This window comes from Zophobas morio, unplaced genomic scaffold (assembly GCF_036711695.1).
Source record: "Zophobas morio isolate AGI-343-1 ecotype UQ-CSIRO unplaced genomic scaffold, CSIRO_AGI_Zmor_V1 ptg000023l, whole genome shotgun sequence".
In the NCBI taxonomy this organism is placed as follows: domain Eukaryota; kingdom Metazoa; phylum Arthropoda; class Insecta; order Coleoptera; family Tenebrionidae; genus Zophobas; species Zophobas morio.
The window spans coordinates 9741959-9760074 of NW_026972128.1; the positions used below are offsets into that span (position 1 = coordinate 9741959).

The window sequence follows — 18116 nt, forward strand, 5'->3', positions numbered from 1 at the left end:
TTATTATCTATTATTATGGGCGATAAATTTAAATTTGGCTGGATAAATTTTAAGGCATCCAAGCGGCAATTTTGCATATTGACTATAAAATCCTGGATATGGTGTTGCAAGGTTATTGATGTGGAGTAGTTTAACTTCTAAAGCTGCCGATATCTTAACTGTAATTTATTTTTACTGATTTGAATGATTCCCACAAAAAGATACCGCGTTTATTGACACTGTTTACAAGTGCGTTGGTTGCAAAATGTATCATTTTCATGCCCCCGAGGGTGCAATAGGTTATATTATATATATTTTTTTTTAGAACCAACATTTGATCTGCAGTTTTTATTTGTTAACACACTCTGAGCATATTTTCGTGTAGAACATTAATTGTTCACAAATATTCATACAATATTCTTCAAGAGTTCTCACTAGAAGTCCAAAAGAAGTACACATGGTATACAAGAATTCTCTTTAATATCTCCAAAGCTTTCCGTGCTTAGCTAGCAATATAATGTTGATTATTATTGATGACCGCAAGAAGCAGATAATTTTATCTTCAACGACTCGAAAATAGCCTTCTTTGTTTTCAATGTCATGAAAATTTGGCAACGAAAACAAACAATCTGGAAATATGAATTAAACAATCACTGGTAACATTTTTTCTGGGCGCAGACTTCTCGGATTTAACATTCCGGTAATCCATTTATCTCGAAACGGGTATCTCAGAAATGATCCTATTTCTGTAAATCCCAAGATTTGCTCCTTCTAACCGTTCTCGAAATTTATACACAATCATCCGAAAATGAACACTGACTGAGTACGGGAGGATCCTTTACATTCTTTAGTGACGTTGAAAAAGTGTTATTTGGGAAGTCGTAGCGTGGATAGGCGGTAAAACGCGTCCATTTGCTTCCTATTAAATATGTACGAATAGTTTCTGTTCCTTCTGCCTTTGTTCTGTCTGTTCTCTAGTCGACCACGAAATTAGATGCAGGGAGAAGGTGACGTGACGGCAAGCTATGGCAAGTATTACATACTTAAGTGAAACTGGAAAATATTTCTGGAATCTTAAGAAAATTTTCAGTCGTGTTTTACACTTTCTTACGTGAAGTCTAATTTCTCAGTAATGTAAAAGTAATGTTTGTAGTTTTTTGTGCATTATTCGTACGGCGGAGTTTAATTGTGGATGTCTTAGGAGTCCAAATAAGGTGGTCGAATTAGCTTTAAGGTGTTCGTTTTTACATCCAAGTCGATCAAGACAACAAAACCTCGAATTTAAGGTGTGCAGATGTGTTGTATCGTATTTAATAAAGTGTACTTTGTTTCTAAACTTATAACTGAGTGGAGAGCGTCATTTTGCTTAAGGACTGTCTATTTTGGTGTGACCACCAATATGATTAAGACAAAATTTCCTTCAGTGTTATTATTAGAGTGGTATTTTCAGAACAATGAGTCGTAGAGATTCTACAAGGCAAATTTGTAAAATTTAGAATGGTGTTTCTTTCTTCTGTAACATGTTTTTCAGTGTTTTCAATTTTCTTCCATTTGGATGTAGATAAATATTCTTACTATCACTATTTGTCTACTCTAGCATTTTTGGTTAGATGACTGTTATTTATGGAAGTTTCATAAGAAAATTATAAAACTGAAACAAACTACTCTGACATTTCTGACTTAGTGATTGTGAAATGTATTTATCTAACTACAATGAATCAACTTAATCCATTTTTCCTCTATTTTTGCAATAACTGTATTTATGCAGGTTTGGGTTCGATGTCGAAGTATGTAAGATATTTTAATTGCTATAAAATGATATATATTCTCGTATAATGCAAAAAATTGTGAAACACGTATACCTTTCAGGTGACGTTTTATCTCGTAGTTGTCTCATAAAACTTCAAAAAACCCCAGTGTAAAAATATGCATCATATTTCGGTTATTTTGCAATAATAAACTTACTGCGGTCATTGCCGCTGATAATTCAGTAGGAAATAAACCGTATCATGACATCTAACTAATCGCTATAATAAAACATATCATCCTCGTTTATGAAGATTGAGTCAAATTTGTTGTTTTTAAAAATTTCGACAAATACGTTGCCCAATTTTTCGAGAAATTATTATTAAATAATTTCTCGAAAAATACTGCATATTAAATTATATATTTAATATGCAGTATTTTTTATGTTTTCTGGACGGTTCATGACCCCTAGAAAATAAAAAAGTGGATCTTCCGTTTTCGTCTGTCTGTTGCTTGTGTCGATATTTTTTTCGATAGATAATCTGCGAAACTACTGGGATGATTTTTGTGAAATTGTACATGGATGTTAGGAATATCGTCTAGATTGTAAAATGCTAATCAAAATTTGTCTTATAATCCCCAGTAACAACTTGATGACGTCACCTCAAAATTTTACATGGTAAATACTAGTAAAATTTACCTTGATTTTTTTCGTGATTATTTGAATTGTTTCTGTTTAATCCTTCTAATAGTAAAGCTGTTTTTTAAATGCAGAGTTGGAGGTGCCGAGTTCGTTCGCCGACATGTCTTGCTTTTTTACTTGTACTTTAACACACGTCATTATTTTAACTTATCATTATCATAAATTAAAAAATGAAATTTATAATTCTAGAAGAAGCTGTCTAAATAATCGTAGACCAATTTTTATTTATATGTTTAGTTATAATTACAACACACACTTTACCGTTGGGTGTCATGTTACTACATTTCCGTGTTAATTATGAGCTAATTGCCAACAATACCTAATACCTCGAAGTTGTTTTCTTTGTAAATATGTTGGAAATAGTTTTATTTATTTTTATAAAGCGACCTACAATAGGTGTGGAATTAGTAATAGAACACACCCTTTTAGTTTTAATGACCTTTTCATTAATATACCATATAAACAGTAATTGGAACGAGTATATCACGCATTGACTATCCTATTCAACTATTATATAATATTTTTTAATGTGATTTTTTTCCTGCCAACATTGTTTCCGTACGTGATTTCATTCTTCTATTGAATAATTTATACGATCTGTCCATAAAACCTAGAATAAATTCGGAAAGAAAATCAGAAATGAGATTTTTACTTCCCGAGCGTAAGCGAGTATATCGGTCGGTGTTTAGAGTACGAAAAAAATAGGTACTAGCCCCGCCCACCCACCCTCTCTTTTCTTAGAGGGTATGTCATTTGCCAAAATCAGTTTTATCTTGGCAGCTACAATCCCCACCAGCCCTCTGTTTTCTTAGAGGGTATCTCATTTGCCAAAATCACTCTTATCTTAGCAAGTACTAGCCCCGCCCACCCACCCTCTCTTTTTTTGGAAGGTATGTTCATTTGCCAAAATCAGTCGTATCTTAGCAGCTACTTTTCTTAGAGAGTATGTCATTTGCCAAAATCAGTTTTATCTTAGCAACTTTTACAAAAAATGATTAAAATTTGGAACCATTACGAGTTTACGTATATGTATGCACTAGGCAGGAATTTTGAACATCTTCTCTAGTAGTATTTTGTTTGTAATTTATAAATATCTTATTAAATGTTTTTTTTTTTAGTTTATTTATTAATGAAAAATACCAGCTTGTTTTATTAATAATAATGCACAACGATTAATGACTACTGGTTGTTACGGTTATTGTCCTAAAAAAATTAAAAGGTGGATTTCAGTCACCATCGTTATTAAGAAATTAGAAAATAAGCCGGAGGTATTCACGTATTAGGTGCGTGCAGTGTTGCCAATTTTACTTTTATAAAATTACGTTTTTTCTACCACCGAAACCCCCTGCAGAACCTACTTAAGAGTTAATCTGCCATTTTTCCGGACACCCGGTATAACAATTGCAATTGCATTTTAAATCTGTCAAACCGAATGTTTTGAAATTTTGCAAACGCTGATTTATTTACTCTGTTCCTTAAAATTGATGACAGCATCTCAGAATTTTGCCGAATAAATCATATCTAAAATGTGCAAGATGTGCTTTGTATTCGTATTTTTTAGAATACAGGGTGACTCAAAAAAATTAATGAATTAAAAACCGAGTGCTTTGGAATCGTGCAGATGTTCCAAAGTAAGTAAGCATGGTAAATTTCTGTGCAAAATATCTGTTCATTTCTGTTGAAATAACCTTCGACCAATTTTTTACATTTTAAAAAAACAAAAATTTGAACCATAAAAGTATTCGTAAAAATTTCGTTACTTCATATATTATCATTTTGTATAAAACTAGAAAAATAATAGTAAAGAAGTCATGAATCCTCTGGATTTGCTTCGTTCTACTCTCCATAAAAAAATAATGTTGCTGCTACGCGTCTCTTAATCCAACTATTCCGAAAAATATAATCTAGAGAGTGCTACCTACAGTCAACAGCATAACGAGCACCATCTTGTGGAAACCAAATTTAGTCATCAGGGAGATCTGGATCTTCGTTATTCGAAAATGTGACCGACAGACAGTAATTTTAAATAAATTATTTTTCCCCTAACTATAGCTGAATGTCCAGTTGTTCCGTCGTCTGGATATTGGGGTGTGGAATTCGTGTATTCATCGAGGATTTACTGAAAAAATTAAATTCTGTACAATTTTTAAACTTGAAGGATTTCTATGTCAAGCGCTGCAAAAATATTTCATATGGTAAACTGTTAAATTTATTAATCGCCAAAAAGTCACGCAACTTCTTAAATTAACCAAATTCGTTGTATCACAATGGAAACGTGATTATAATACGACTATATTTGTTGCAAGTTGCGATTGTTGCAGACCTCGTTTCCACCTGATGTTTCTTTTGATAGCATCTGGTTAAATTTTTCACTTTTATTAATTATTTTTAAATAGTCCTGACGTTATTTCTTCAGCACCCTTTTCCGTCTGGACGGCTGATGTATTGCGAATTAATTTTACTTCGAATACGCATAAATTACCCGTTGGTAAAATTATTTATGTAGGTGAATTTTTAACACCTACGGGCAGCAGTATATCTTAAGACGCGTTCGATATTTCACGTGTGTGACTATTTCAACAAGTTCTTTCTCGTTAAAGCTGGCACACAATGAAAAAACGTAAAGTTTTGAATGCCGTAATCAACTCAACAAGAGAGGCTGTCGCAAGTTTGCTCAGGACCATTAGGAGTTTTATTGCGTCGTTTTTCACCAAATCCAATAAGTAGGTGTTTTCGGTTTTTTCGCCAACTTTCACATTTTTTTTCATTTTGGTAAGTTAAACCCTTATTAATCACGTCTACGACTTAATTTGTGCGTCGAAAATCTCTTGTCGAACAAAGATTGGGTAAAGTTTGTTTCGTAATGTCCAACATGCAAAAAAAATGTGGCAGGTTGCCCGGAACTTTGTTATTAAATTATTTCTGTTTTATAGTTCATGACAGTTTTTCGATTAAAGTACGGACGAAAAAAACAGCGTTGTGGGTAAAATTGCACGAGTTTTTTTGACGTGTTTTTATTAAGTCGGACGTGTTTTTGAAACGATACCGGAACGGATATATCGGAGTAATCATTGTTCCGGCTTTGGTTTTTCTAGTCGTTCGATGGAGAAATAATACGTTCCCTCGTAAAATAATACTCTTTACTGGTAGTTCGTGGGCGATCCATTCATATATCCAATCTTTTTAATTTGGCACTACATTCTGCACGCCAAATGCATACCAAATAAATAATCGTCAATAAATCCGATTTTTCGCTAAACCCACGAACCATAACCGGAATGAGACAATTTAGTCGTCGTTTTTCCATTCCTCCTAGCAGCATTCTTTCTTAGATTTGCTTCTCATATCGTATTTGTGAGAAAGGAAAGGTCGACCGGTAGACGTACAGACAATTATCGAAGTGGAAATACCGTTATCCTTATTTGGAATAACTACAAGGATTCAATAGATTCATCCATCACAACCCATACATCCTCTCTGTCTGTTTTATAGGTTTTTGGGCTTGCCGCGGCAGAATTTTAGTCCGGTAAGTTGTGTAAATCTGCAAACCTACTGTTGGTGTGTATTTATATAAAGCGGTAATATCTCACTCGTTTGTATGTCGTGATAAAACCATTTCGCTTCGTGAAAACTATGATTCTAGTTATTTTTCGATTGAATCGACTCCTAGTCGGTCGGTTGCATGTCCGCTAATCGGTTGGATTGCGAGTAGTCACTCTTCGCGAAAAATGTGATTCTAACCAAGCAAGATAAAAAGATAAGTGGTGCGTCGTGCTGATAAAACCCCAACTGTTTTAAATTTTATTCCAACGTCAACCTATGCGCGTAAATATAGACACCCAAGACACTAATAGTGAGAAATTTCACTTTTGTTTCACAGTGTGGCATAAGCGTCCTTTAGTGTAACACGTGTTCTTGTGTGTAAACAGAGGTGGATAAAAGCTCGGGATTGTGCAAGTTTGACAAAAGTGGCCATCGACCATAAAGTAAGGAATTTGAGGTTTTTTTTCAACCGCTGGGGTTGAAATTATTTGACCGCAGTCACAGGAGTGCTAAAACTGGCAAACTTTTAAATGAGTTGTAGATGAATAATGGCTAAATCACTAATAGCGGTTAGTCATCTGGTTGAATAAATTTTAAATTGCGAGAACGAGATTCTCATTTAAGTCTCATATCTTAGTTTATCAGCACGAAATGCTAATTACATTATTTTAATTGTACATTTGTGGAAGAGGCGACTTGTTTATTTACGCAAGATAGTAGAGGAATGGTGCTTTGATTGCTATGTATTAACGATTAAAATTATCGTTAAACATGCTGATAAGACGTTAGTAAAGCTGAAAACCAGTACGAAATACGTAAACTGAGTGTGATTACACAAATGACGAACGAGTCCTTAACCCTAGAGTAAGACAAAGTATTTTTTGTTATTCTCCATTTGTTTTCGATTAATTAATTATCATAAACGAGTTTGCGCTTGTAATCATTGGTTTACATCATTGTCCCGATGTTTCGCAACGTTTTCCATCTACCTACACGTGGTTTTAAACTATTTGGAGTGTAGAAAGTGTAATTGGACGAAAAAAGTCTTCACAGATTATTCAGGTCAGGTGATCTCGAATTTCCGTAACGGCTTTTTGGGCGGGTTTTAATTTTCAGAATCGTCACTTCGCGTCTCGTTATAAATTAATTAAAATAGCGCTTCCGTATTAAATGTGCTTTGGACTGAAACCAGGGTCGGACAGTTCCACTTTATAACCGTTTTGAGACCGTGTTATTTTAGTATGTGCAGGAAATTGCTACAAGATCTAAAAATTCGATTCAAACTTTACTTATATTTTGTGCCTAAAATAGATTACTACTTTTCCAATTTCCGCCGACGAGTTTCAAAATTCAATTGCTACAATGTCACTCCAGTAGACGTAAATATTTAATTTATAGATGGCGCTTGTACTACTTATGTTAAACTTGTTTGTTTAGGACTGCGGATAAACACTCGACCGTTAATAACATTTAGTCGTTGCCGACATTTTTCAGAAGTAATGTCATTTCTTATATCTCGATGTTTTCCTTGCTTGGTGCTTTATATGCATACCGAACGTTGTGACGCGATTCATTTAATATCTTTTGTGTGGATAGGTATTGGTAAATGTCCTGAATTTTAAAGACGTGTCAACGTTAATTTAAATTTACTTGGAATATCGTTAGGTAATTTAATTTCTGAATATTAGAAATTGAATCGTCCAAAAATATGGATTTTTGTTAAATAAAAATGTGTATATTGTTTTCTTAGCTTCAACGTTGATAGGAACTTTCATTTTTCATTTTGTTAAAAATTATTTTGGTATGAAATGAATATTATTTTGTTGAGTATTTGAATCCTTTGTTACGGATTGTTGAGTATAATTCATGTTTTGTACCTAAAGGTCCATTGTTCCTTGTAAAATGTAAGTTGTGAGTTTGATGAGCAAGATTTTAGAACAATTTTGATACAATAAAAGTAAGACATGTTTTTCACTTGAATTTTTTGGGGTGTCATTGACAAATTTAAATATATTATACGACAAAAAAGACCCACAAAGCAGTCGACTTTCCATTAAAAAAATAGCGATGACGTTATAAGTAATATCACGTTGTTGCGACTTTTTGACGCGATTATATTTTTTCTGAAATTTTCAATTTGTGAATTGCCTTGCAAATCTTTATTATACGCAGACTTGAAACTTCTGGCGGATGAAGAAATGGAGTTGACTTAGATTACATTATAATGATGAAATGCGCGCCATTTTTTTATCGAGTCTGGTGATCTTCCCACACAATCTAATAACTAAAGAGCGTCAGCTAACACAAAACTGGAGAAGTGGTTACTTACCATTTTTCGTTTGTCAAAAAATAGCAATGTAAATATCACATTATACAATTTCAATGTTAGCCAGTGGTTGTGGACCAAAATTGATTAAATCGTCTGTGTCTAATAAATTTGACAAAACGTTGTAACTTACATGGCCATACACCTTTTGTAGCAATTGCTTCTCTTCGCCACAATGACTAATTTCACACCCACCTGAAAACGTGACGTACCTATTTCATACATTTTCAGCCTTGTCGTTTCAACAATAAACCGTCGATATTATTCTATCGAAGTCGAATACAAATTACCTGAACAAGATTGTTTTCGTCCGTCTACAAATATTTAAAAGTTGACGTATTGTTTTAAAGTGTATATAACGAACTCCTGTGGTGCGATCAGTTTATTATATTGAATAAAATGTGTGCTTCCTACCTACTACAACGTGATGGTAACATTGCCACGGTACGATTTGTGCATGATAGGATTTTTTGCCTTAGTCTTCCACGATGCTGGAGCTGGTAAAGAGAGCGAGTATGGTCGGTGGTCCAACAATGTGTAGCGCACAATACGTAAAATACCGTAAACGCGATAAAAGTGTTAAACCTAACATAAATATACGACCCAGAAGTTTGTTATGTGGTGGAAACTCGGAGGATATTTACAGCAACAGCATACAGCAACAGAGTAACACGTGGAAGTTTCACAGACCCAGGCCGAAGTCCTTCAGGTAACATAATTGAGTTGTTTGGAACGCCTTGCGTTTGACACTTTTGTTTTCCGCTCTCGCAGTAATACGTACGATTATTTTAATCGCATTTTTCTCCCAAAGTTCAAATACCTCGCTGTTTAAAAATATCCATTAGAGCCAGTAGCCGCAGATTTGGATCGTGGACGGGTAAATTTAGAACGCAGAGAGATTATAAAAAAGGAACCGGCAGATCTTGAACCGGCGATAATTTGTGACAAAACATCCTAGTTTTATTACGCATAAATTTATTTTCATGCTTACTTACCAACAATAAAGTCGTAACGAGCTTATAATTAGATAAGGAAAAGTCGTTTATAAAGTGTTTAAAAAGCTGGTTTATTTTTGAGGACCTCTCAGCTTCGATTGAGTCACTTGCCAAAGGCCATAAATTATGAGATTGAAAATATAGATAATGTTAAATTGCCGTGACGATAATTTTGACCTATAACACAAAATTTTATATTCAAATTTTTTAAACGATGGGAGCATTAACCGCTGAATTTACAAAATGCTCTGAAAAGATAAATTCACTTGAATATCATGAGGAAGTTTTTCGACGAAAGCAAATGAAATGAGTTTTTCTCATGCAATGCAGACGACAAACGCAATGTTCTTTCTTTTTTCGTTTTATGGGGAGTTTTCATCCCGTCCGTGCCCTGTCATGTTGTTAATACAGCCCAGACTGAAAATCCGCTCGAATAATCGAGAAAATAAATATCGTAAACAACAATTTCTGCTGCTACGAACACAAATGTAGATTTGTTTTAACGTTTGTCTAGCATTCGGTCACACTGTTACATTGCGATTTGTTTCGTTTGTGTTTTCGATTTTAAAATTACGAAATGCCTGCAAAAAACCAACCAAAATTGGAAACGAAACTCTATTATAAATCTGTGTAGTTGGATGGTTAACTTCGTTGTAAAAAATAGGTAGTTAACCAACACGATGCACTGAGTTAGTAATCGGTTTAGGGATATTGTTTTTATCGAATCAAGGTGAATGTCATATGCATGTGCTCATATGCACCGTTATCTATTATAGATAAGAAGTTTTTACCGTACTGGCACATCAACAAGGTGTTATTTGTTTTAAAGGTACTCTCAAGAATTTTTAAACATTACATAAGAGTAAACAATGCGTTAAATGCAAGTGGTATGTACTGTGTCGTATTTAACACGTTACAACGATAAGGTTGTCAAAAAATCGGTCATTATATAAAAATAGACAACTGATTTTGTAATTTTTAATAAATCAGTGCATTAGAATTTGAATGTACTTGAGAAAATTTGTATCTTTTGCATTTCCTGTCTGATAAAGCAAACAATGAGACAGTGTTGATAATTGGTGTTTTTATCCTTAGTAAGATAATAGAATGAAGAACATCTGGCAGTACCATCACATAAAGACGCGGTTAACACCGTGCAGTCTCGCAATTATTGTTATCGAACTGTTGAAGGAAATGCCGCTGAGTGATAAAAATATTAAAAAACCTGTAGATGTTTATTTGACTTTACGGAACTACATGATAGCGAAATTGCCAAGTAATTTTTAATTGGTTCTAGATATAGGTGTTTTTTAATTTCAGTTAAAAAAAATGTTCTATAATATTTCTGTTCGAATTTTCTATATGTTCGAAAACGGTGTTTTGATGTACCCTAGGGAGAAGGGTTAAGTGTTGACCGAGTTGGCAAAGAGAAATTCATCGTTCTGCTTATGATTTAGTTATCAACATATTTTTAAATTATTTTATTGTTTTACGTGCAGGATGAGCTGTGGCATAATTCTGCTGGAAATACTCTCCAATTATTCTTAATTTGCAGCTGATTAATTATTAGGTATCTCCAAACTATTGGCGATTTTTAAAGCCAGCTTGATCGTTGATAATCACTTTATATAAGAAACGGTAATTAATTCCTGTAGTTAAAAATGTAATATCCACTGTAATTTCATCGGAAAAATTATCTTCTTCTTGTGCGTAAAAACTGTATATTAGTAGTAGCAGCCTGTACCTGTCATATAATATTCATAGAGAAGTACCAACGGTAATTTTAAATCTAATGCCACTCTCTTTTGACGACACTACAGTAATTTAAAAGGAAACTCAGCGAATTTACTAGTAAGTTGTTTCAATACCTTCACGTAGTATATTATAAAATTTTAATAAAACGAAACGTGGTAATATGTTTTCGGTCTCGCATATCAAAACTGTTGGCTTCAAGCGTGAGAAAAAGACATTCCAGCTTTATACAAGCATAAAAATACATTATGTCGGGTCTGACACCTAATTAATTACATCATCCTATTTAATGCAGTGCTCCACTTGGTATCTGAACATCTCTTTTTGTCATTTAGTAGCAGCTAAAGCGAATACTTAATTCAATGTTTGCCTGACTTTTGTAAACTTTTCTTTGTAAACGAGTAGGTTTCATTAAGATGGTAAATGAACAAATATTAAAGAATTACCTTCTGAAATTTAAAGACAAATTAAAAGAAACAAAATCAACATTGTCGTAATAACTGTTTGTTATTTGTAGAAATCGTGCTGTTTGCACGAGTTGAATACCCCAACTATTTATAACAGATTTTTTTCGATCGACACTGATTAAAGTCACCACAAGCACATAACTCTAGAATTTTCAGCACAGTTGCTTTTTCTCGCAAAATCGTGACTCGGGTAATAAGCGAACACAAGCTAAAACAGTCTAGTGCTTAAATGTTAATGCCATTATGAGTTCTTCATATAGCCCTTGTAATCAACCAACGAAGAACTTTCCTACAAAACTCGTTCCACAGAAATTGATTCTGGGGAATTTAAGTAGTCTTTAGCAAATAGACGGGAGTATTTATCTTGGTCCCTTTTAAAACGACTCGTATATAATTTCGTCATACTCTGAGAAGTTTACAACTTTACTATTTGGCTGACTGAAATGCTGAAAACTTAATCAGACTAAAGCTTTCATTCGCAAATAATATATGCTACAAAAGTATGAACAGACATAGATACTTAGTTGAAAAACCAAAGATGTGCTTTTTATAGGATACTTCATATTTTCTGACCAATAATTTTAAATATATCATATTAATTAGATCTTAAATTAATCTTTCCGCCATTATTTTGTTGTTATACGTGCTGTAAATAAAACGGGAACTTATTTGTACGGGTATATTAAATTTAAAAACATTTTTTTAACCGAACTCCATGTTGGGTTTACCATCAAGCCAAGCTGTTCGGTTTTCCAAACTGGTTCTATTTATACAATATGACGATGAAACAAATTAAATTCGGTTCAGTAAGCCTCCAAAATTAAAAGTGGGTTTAATGTATTGCTGCCTTATTTAGAAAATCCACTCACTTAAAAATTGTTTCAAAAACGTAAAAATTCCAGTCGAATTTTACCAGAAAAAGCATTAAAACTTCAACTTACATTTATGAAAACGTTGAAACGGTGAAATTTTAAATATGGTATTTTTTAAAATTACGCAAAATTCTTTATGTGTATAATTAAAAATGATTTTGGGTTGTAGTTAAGTCTGAATGTATTGTGCCAGACTATATTAAAACATTTTTTCGGTGTCGGACAGGAAATGAGTAATTTTCCGCTATCGGACGGTCGGGATACCTGTATATGTTGTGGTTAACGATAATGTCGAATATTTAGTCATTTTAACAGACTAAAACCTTCTAACCGGATTGTAATTAAGTATTGTTTATTCAGATTAGTGTCATTTTATCCAAAAAACGTATTTTTATTTGGATGTACTCCGTTAATTTTCTTTCTGAACATTTCACAGACTAAACACAGTACGGCCTATTTAGAGCTAAAATGTATAACTATAGAAAATAGCACGTTTCTGTTTTTCAACGATGCGGAATTACAGATAAAATTACACTTATCTTTTTCATTTAACTCTATAGCGTCTGCATTGAGCCAAACAAATCGGTTGTCTACAAAGCTCAATTTCAACCCTAAACTCCTCAGTGAATTTTCAAAGTTAATATTTACAATACAACATGATTAAAACAAACATATTGAAAGGAAACCTAAAATTTCAACATTTCTAGAACTCCTGAGCAACGTTAACCAAATATCAAGGCAACAACTGAACACTTTTCACGATCTCATGTATCTTGTTTGTGTGTGCTTTGTTCGCTTCACTAAGTTTTCGTATATCGATAACGCAAAGTCGCAGAAAAATTCGATTTCCGTTCTTTATTTTACACTTGGATAGTTCTAAATGAGTGCTACTAGTAGACAAAAATCAAACACAGCAACGGAATAACGTTTAAATTATTGAGAATTGAAACTTGGCAGGAAGTCAGTCGTCACATTCAATCGGAATGGGATTTAAGTAGACGTGAAACTCGACAATAAAGTCAAACATCGAACGAAAACGCCATGCATTATCCCCACACATGTGTCTGAGTACCAAACATCCACATTGGTATAGTGTGTTTCAAAATTGAAAATTTCAAAACTATATAATTAAAATATTTGGACAGTTTCTATATTGGAACACCTCTTGAGTAACCCGTTAAATAATGACAATGCGCTGTTCGAAATACCACACAAAAATAAACAGCTATTATTAAAATTTTATCAGTGGCAGTGATACTTATGAATATATTGTGTGTCTGTAGAAAAAGTTATGAACGAGATTCGTATCATAACGTCTTTAGTGCACTAGTGCGAAATGTGTCGCTTTCCATGCTTGTGTGCGACATACCGTGGACTCTTCCTGCTGAAGTAAAATAATCATTGGTTTTACGCAATTGCCGGCAGTGCAAATACCTGTACCTGGCTCGGCTTCAATATTCGTGCATGATGTCATGGCTACACCTACTTGATAGCCTCGCCACATTGTCTGTATGAAAACACGGCAGCAGGAAAGCGTGTCAGTCTGAAGCGTGCAAGCAGGATTTTCATTCATGCTGTTCTCCGAGTTGCCTGCAGTCAATGATCTAATAACTAATGGATGGAATGTTGAGGCGCATAATACCGCTCGCATGCGGTGACAACTAGAGAGAGAAATAAACATATCTACAGGGAGTGTTGTTAGACAAGGCCAACACGTATCGGTAGGCAAGAACGAGCTTCGGTGCCGTTGAGTTAAATAGGAGATCATGTAAAAATGATTTTAAAATTCAGCTTTGTTGTCGTTTTTCTTTATTTTGTAGGAAACTGTATATACATACAATACAAAATGAATATAAATACACAATTTATTGAACAAAATTAATTTTGTGTATACCTGTCTGATTTTATTAGGAACTTGATTATTTCTGCTGTTTTCATAATTCAGTCTAATAATAAAAAAAGTACGTAAAATTACATAAACCAACTGGACTACATGATTGTTAAGTGGATCTTGATCCAAAATGTGGTCATTTAAGACATTAAACATATTTCTGAAATTTAGTAATCTAATGGTTTTAATTCTTTAATTGTAAAAATATTAATAACATTCGCTGAAACATTATATTTCATAGTTCTGAAAGTGGTTTCAGCTATCTTACAAACTTTGACGACATCAACTGATGGCTTTGTAGTCCACCTCTATTTTTTTAAATTTAGCAGTGCCGAAAAGGTCTCATTATTAGTCAGTTTTCTAGGCCTTGTTTCATTTTTTTTATGTTTTGAAAAATTGAAAATGAATGGTACTGCGTCCTTTTTTAAAATTCTCAGTTGTTGTGTGGGATTAACAGAATTTGTTAACTGCCGAAAATTCTCATTTTTAAAATGTTTGCTACACACTCTTGACGCAGACGTCCGAACAAATTTATCTCGTTAAAGTGCAACAATCCATTGCTTTCTTAGCAACAGATTTGTCGGAAAACTGAAATTAAATGAAATAAAGATTGTATGAAAAAATTATTCAGCAGATATCTCACCGATGAAATGAAATATTACAGCCTTTGTGATGCCGCTCCTCGCATCCAAATGCGCAACAAGATATAACCATCGTGAATATGATTGTTATTATTGCGATTGTAAGAAAACAAGCGCTTTAGAACTGCACAGAAATGCCACACACACCAGGAAGTGAGTAATTAAAAGTAAATTTTAACTGGAAGTTGCTCTGTTTTGCCTACCGATTCAGACCTCTCAAATGGTCACCGTACCCTCTCTCTCTAACGTCTCTCCAGTCTGAGATCTCTATGCCTGCAGTGGATTCCGATGAGGCGCGCTATCTGACGGTGGTCGATTGAATTAATGTCCGACGACAGGATGTCTAGTGAATTTTAGTTGTCATCGATGGAGGTTTGCATGATTAATAGGATCTGTTGGCGGGCGTGCCACGGTTTTTGTTGGTATGGTTTCCAAACTCCTGGTTTATGAGTGCATTGCGATCGTTTTATTTTGGTAACCTATTGTACTAACAAATAGCTGTATGGTGTTTGTTTTGGACGGCCAGCGGGTTATTTATCAAGTCTAAAACAGATCTTAAAATAATTTTTCCTGATTCGAAAATATTTATCGCGGTCTCTTCCGCTGCTCTATTTAATAAATTTTAGAGCGGGCTGTACTTGTAAATGGCTGCATTTATCAAATATGACTTAATGAGAACCATACAGAAAATGGTGTTGGTTTCCTTGTTGGTGTCAATGACATGATAACAGAATAATTGGCCATTTAATTGTTTAACAATAATGCTAATTGGCGACGATTTGTTATGGGTGATTAATCGACCAATTGAACCTGTGTTAATCTATACAGTTTTCAATTATTCTTAAAATTTTATTGGGAGGCAGAGACAACCATGCGGAAGTTCGTTTTTTAAATCGTTTTATTTTTGTAATTATTTTAATTATTGCTGCAATATACTTTATCAGTTGATAAATTTTGTTGAATTGTGTCACCTGATCCGTTAATGAAAAATTACTCTTATGTTATTAGACAGAACTGCGTCAAGTACATACAATCAAACAAATCCACTATTTTACTTAGTATAAAATGTTATTAAAAGTGGATTTTTTTGCGAACATTTTGGTGCCTAGATTAAAAAAAATCAAGGCGGATTCATTAACTATAAGTACAGGGGCGTTATTTGATAAAATTTAAAAGCATTACCATGCAAAATTTTGAGATGTCGTCATCAAATTGTTGCCAGGGACGATTAGAAAATTTTTGGACGGAAACGGGAGATCTATTTTTCATACTCTTGGGTTCGTGAAACCTCAAGTAGCCAGTCGCCGGATGGACCCTACAATATTTCCTTAGCTTACGCCCGGGAAATAAAAATCAATTATATCTAATGTAACATCGGTAAACACTTAATTTAAAATCAAATGATTGATGGTATTGAATATAAAATATTAGAGGAAGTCAAGACAAGGAAGTCATTAATTCAATTACTGCTTGTACATAATTATAATAAAACAAAATGTGCGCCGGGTATAAGAAGAAATGGTTTTTATAAAATGTAAACTACAGAGTAAGAAGAAAGTTTCTAGTGAATTGAAATAAAAAAATTAGAGAATACCATGACGACATGAAAAAAATCAGTTCGTTACAGAAAATGTACTATTTAAATTAATCTCACAGGACAAACGGTTATTCAAACTTCCGAATTTTTGCTATATATTTTCACAAAAAACAAAATAGAAGTTCATGTTTAAAAATGGTAAATTTTTGTAGGAAAGTATCGATTTTGTAATTAGGCTCCGCCCCTCGGTCTGAACGAATGAAAAATTCATCAAAATTGAGCTTGGGATGGATATGGTTGGGGCTTAATTTTTGGCGTGTTTTTTTCTTATTATACATAGTATTCTTTGAACAACACGATACTTGAAAACATGTTTTTTTTTTCTTGTGGAGACAAGGATTTTGCAATTAAGCCCCCTTGCCTGACGACGAGTAAAAAATCATCACAATTGAGATAGGGCGGGTGGGCGGGCTTACATTTTGCTTTTTTATTTGATATGTGTAGACTTCTTTTCACAACATGAAACTTAAAACAATTTTAAAATGGTAAATTTGTATAGGGAAATATTGATTTTTCAATTACGCTCTGCCCCTCGGTCTGACAATGAATGAAAAATTCATCACGATTGAGATCGAGACGGATGGGTGGGGCTTCTTTTTTCGTTTTCGTTGTATAATACGATTATTTAAGAACATGTTTCACATGGTGATTTCTCGTAGAAAAATAAGGATTTTACAATTAAGCTCCGCCCCTCGGTTTAGGACGATTAAAAAAAAATCATTAGAATTCAGATGGGGTGGATAGGCGGGGCTTATTTTTGCCTTTTATTTCTTAGTATACAGTTCACAACAAGAAATGTAGAACGTGGTTAAGATGGTACATTTTTGCAAGGAAATATGGATTTTGGCGGAGCTTAATTGCAAAATCGATATTTTCCTATACAAATTTTTCATTTTAAACATGTTTTAAGTTTCATGTTATGAAAAGAAGTCTACACATCATATTAAAACAAAAAGGCAAAATGTACAATAAACATTTTACAATTTATCTTAGAAACTACAACGTTGGTGGCGTTGCAATTGTGCACACATTTTAGTGTTTTTGTAAATTTGGTAAATCGCTAATCAGAATTTTACTTTTATCCAAAAACTTGATGACGTCATCAAAAAATGTTGCGGACTAATTGTCACTTGAAACGACTACTTCTATTCCGATGTTTTTTAGAATACAGCGTGTCCCGAGAAAGTAAAACATCAAGCAATGGATTTTATTAATTAAATCAAAAATGGCTTAACATCATGTTCTTGAAATTCTGGGAACACGATACCGTTGTTACTAATGACTCTGTGCAAATTAATATATTTCGGGCTAATAAAAAGTTAACATAATCACAAAATGTGATTGATAAAATTTGGCTTGAAACATATGAATAGCTTGCTTGTTTACTTACAATTTAATAGTCCACTTACATTTTTACTTCTCTAGTGTAAGCTAAGGAAGTATTGTAATATAAATCTACCCTAATTTTGTTCATTATTATTATTATTTTTTTATTGTTTAAACCGTTTTCTTCTTTAGACACATAGTACGAACCTCCTTAAGCATCGCGAGAGTCCAGCGTTAACGTGTCTGCTTCGGACATGAGAGGTCTGGGGATGAAAGCT

General features: G+C 33.6%; 1 protein-coding gene across 10 annotated transcripts in view; it reads left to right on the forward strand.

The window, feature by feature from the left end:
• Positions 1–18116, forward strand: part of LOC135134734 (focal adhesion kinase 1) — a 68496-nt gene that overhangs the window by 31264 nt on the left and 19116 nt on the right. For 2 of the 10 annotated variants that reach the window (XM_064063521.1, XM_064063526.1), the window contains exons 1-2: positions 6121–6414; positions 8777–9006. The exons of 2 other annotated variants lie outside the window; for them this stretch is intronic. In XM_064063521.1, coding sequence (XP_063919591.1) covers positions 8786–9006 — 221 coding nt within the window. In that variant the 5' untranslated portion in view covers positions 6121–6414; positions 8777–8785. Of the gene's footprint in view, positions 1–6119; positions 6415–6754; positions 6836–8776; positions 9007–18116 lie in introns of those variants that run through there. 6 more of the 10 variants (XM_064063523.1, XM_064063525.1, XM_064063524.1 and 3 more) reach the window with 5 other exon arrangements.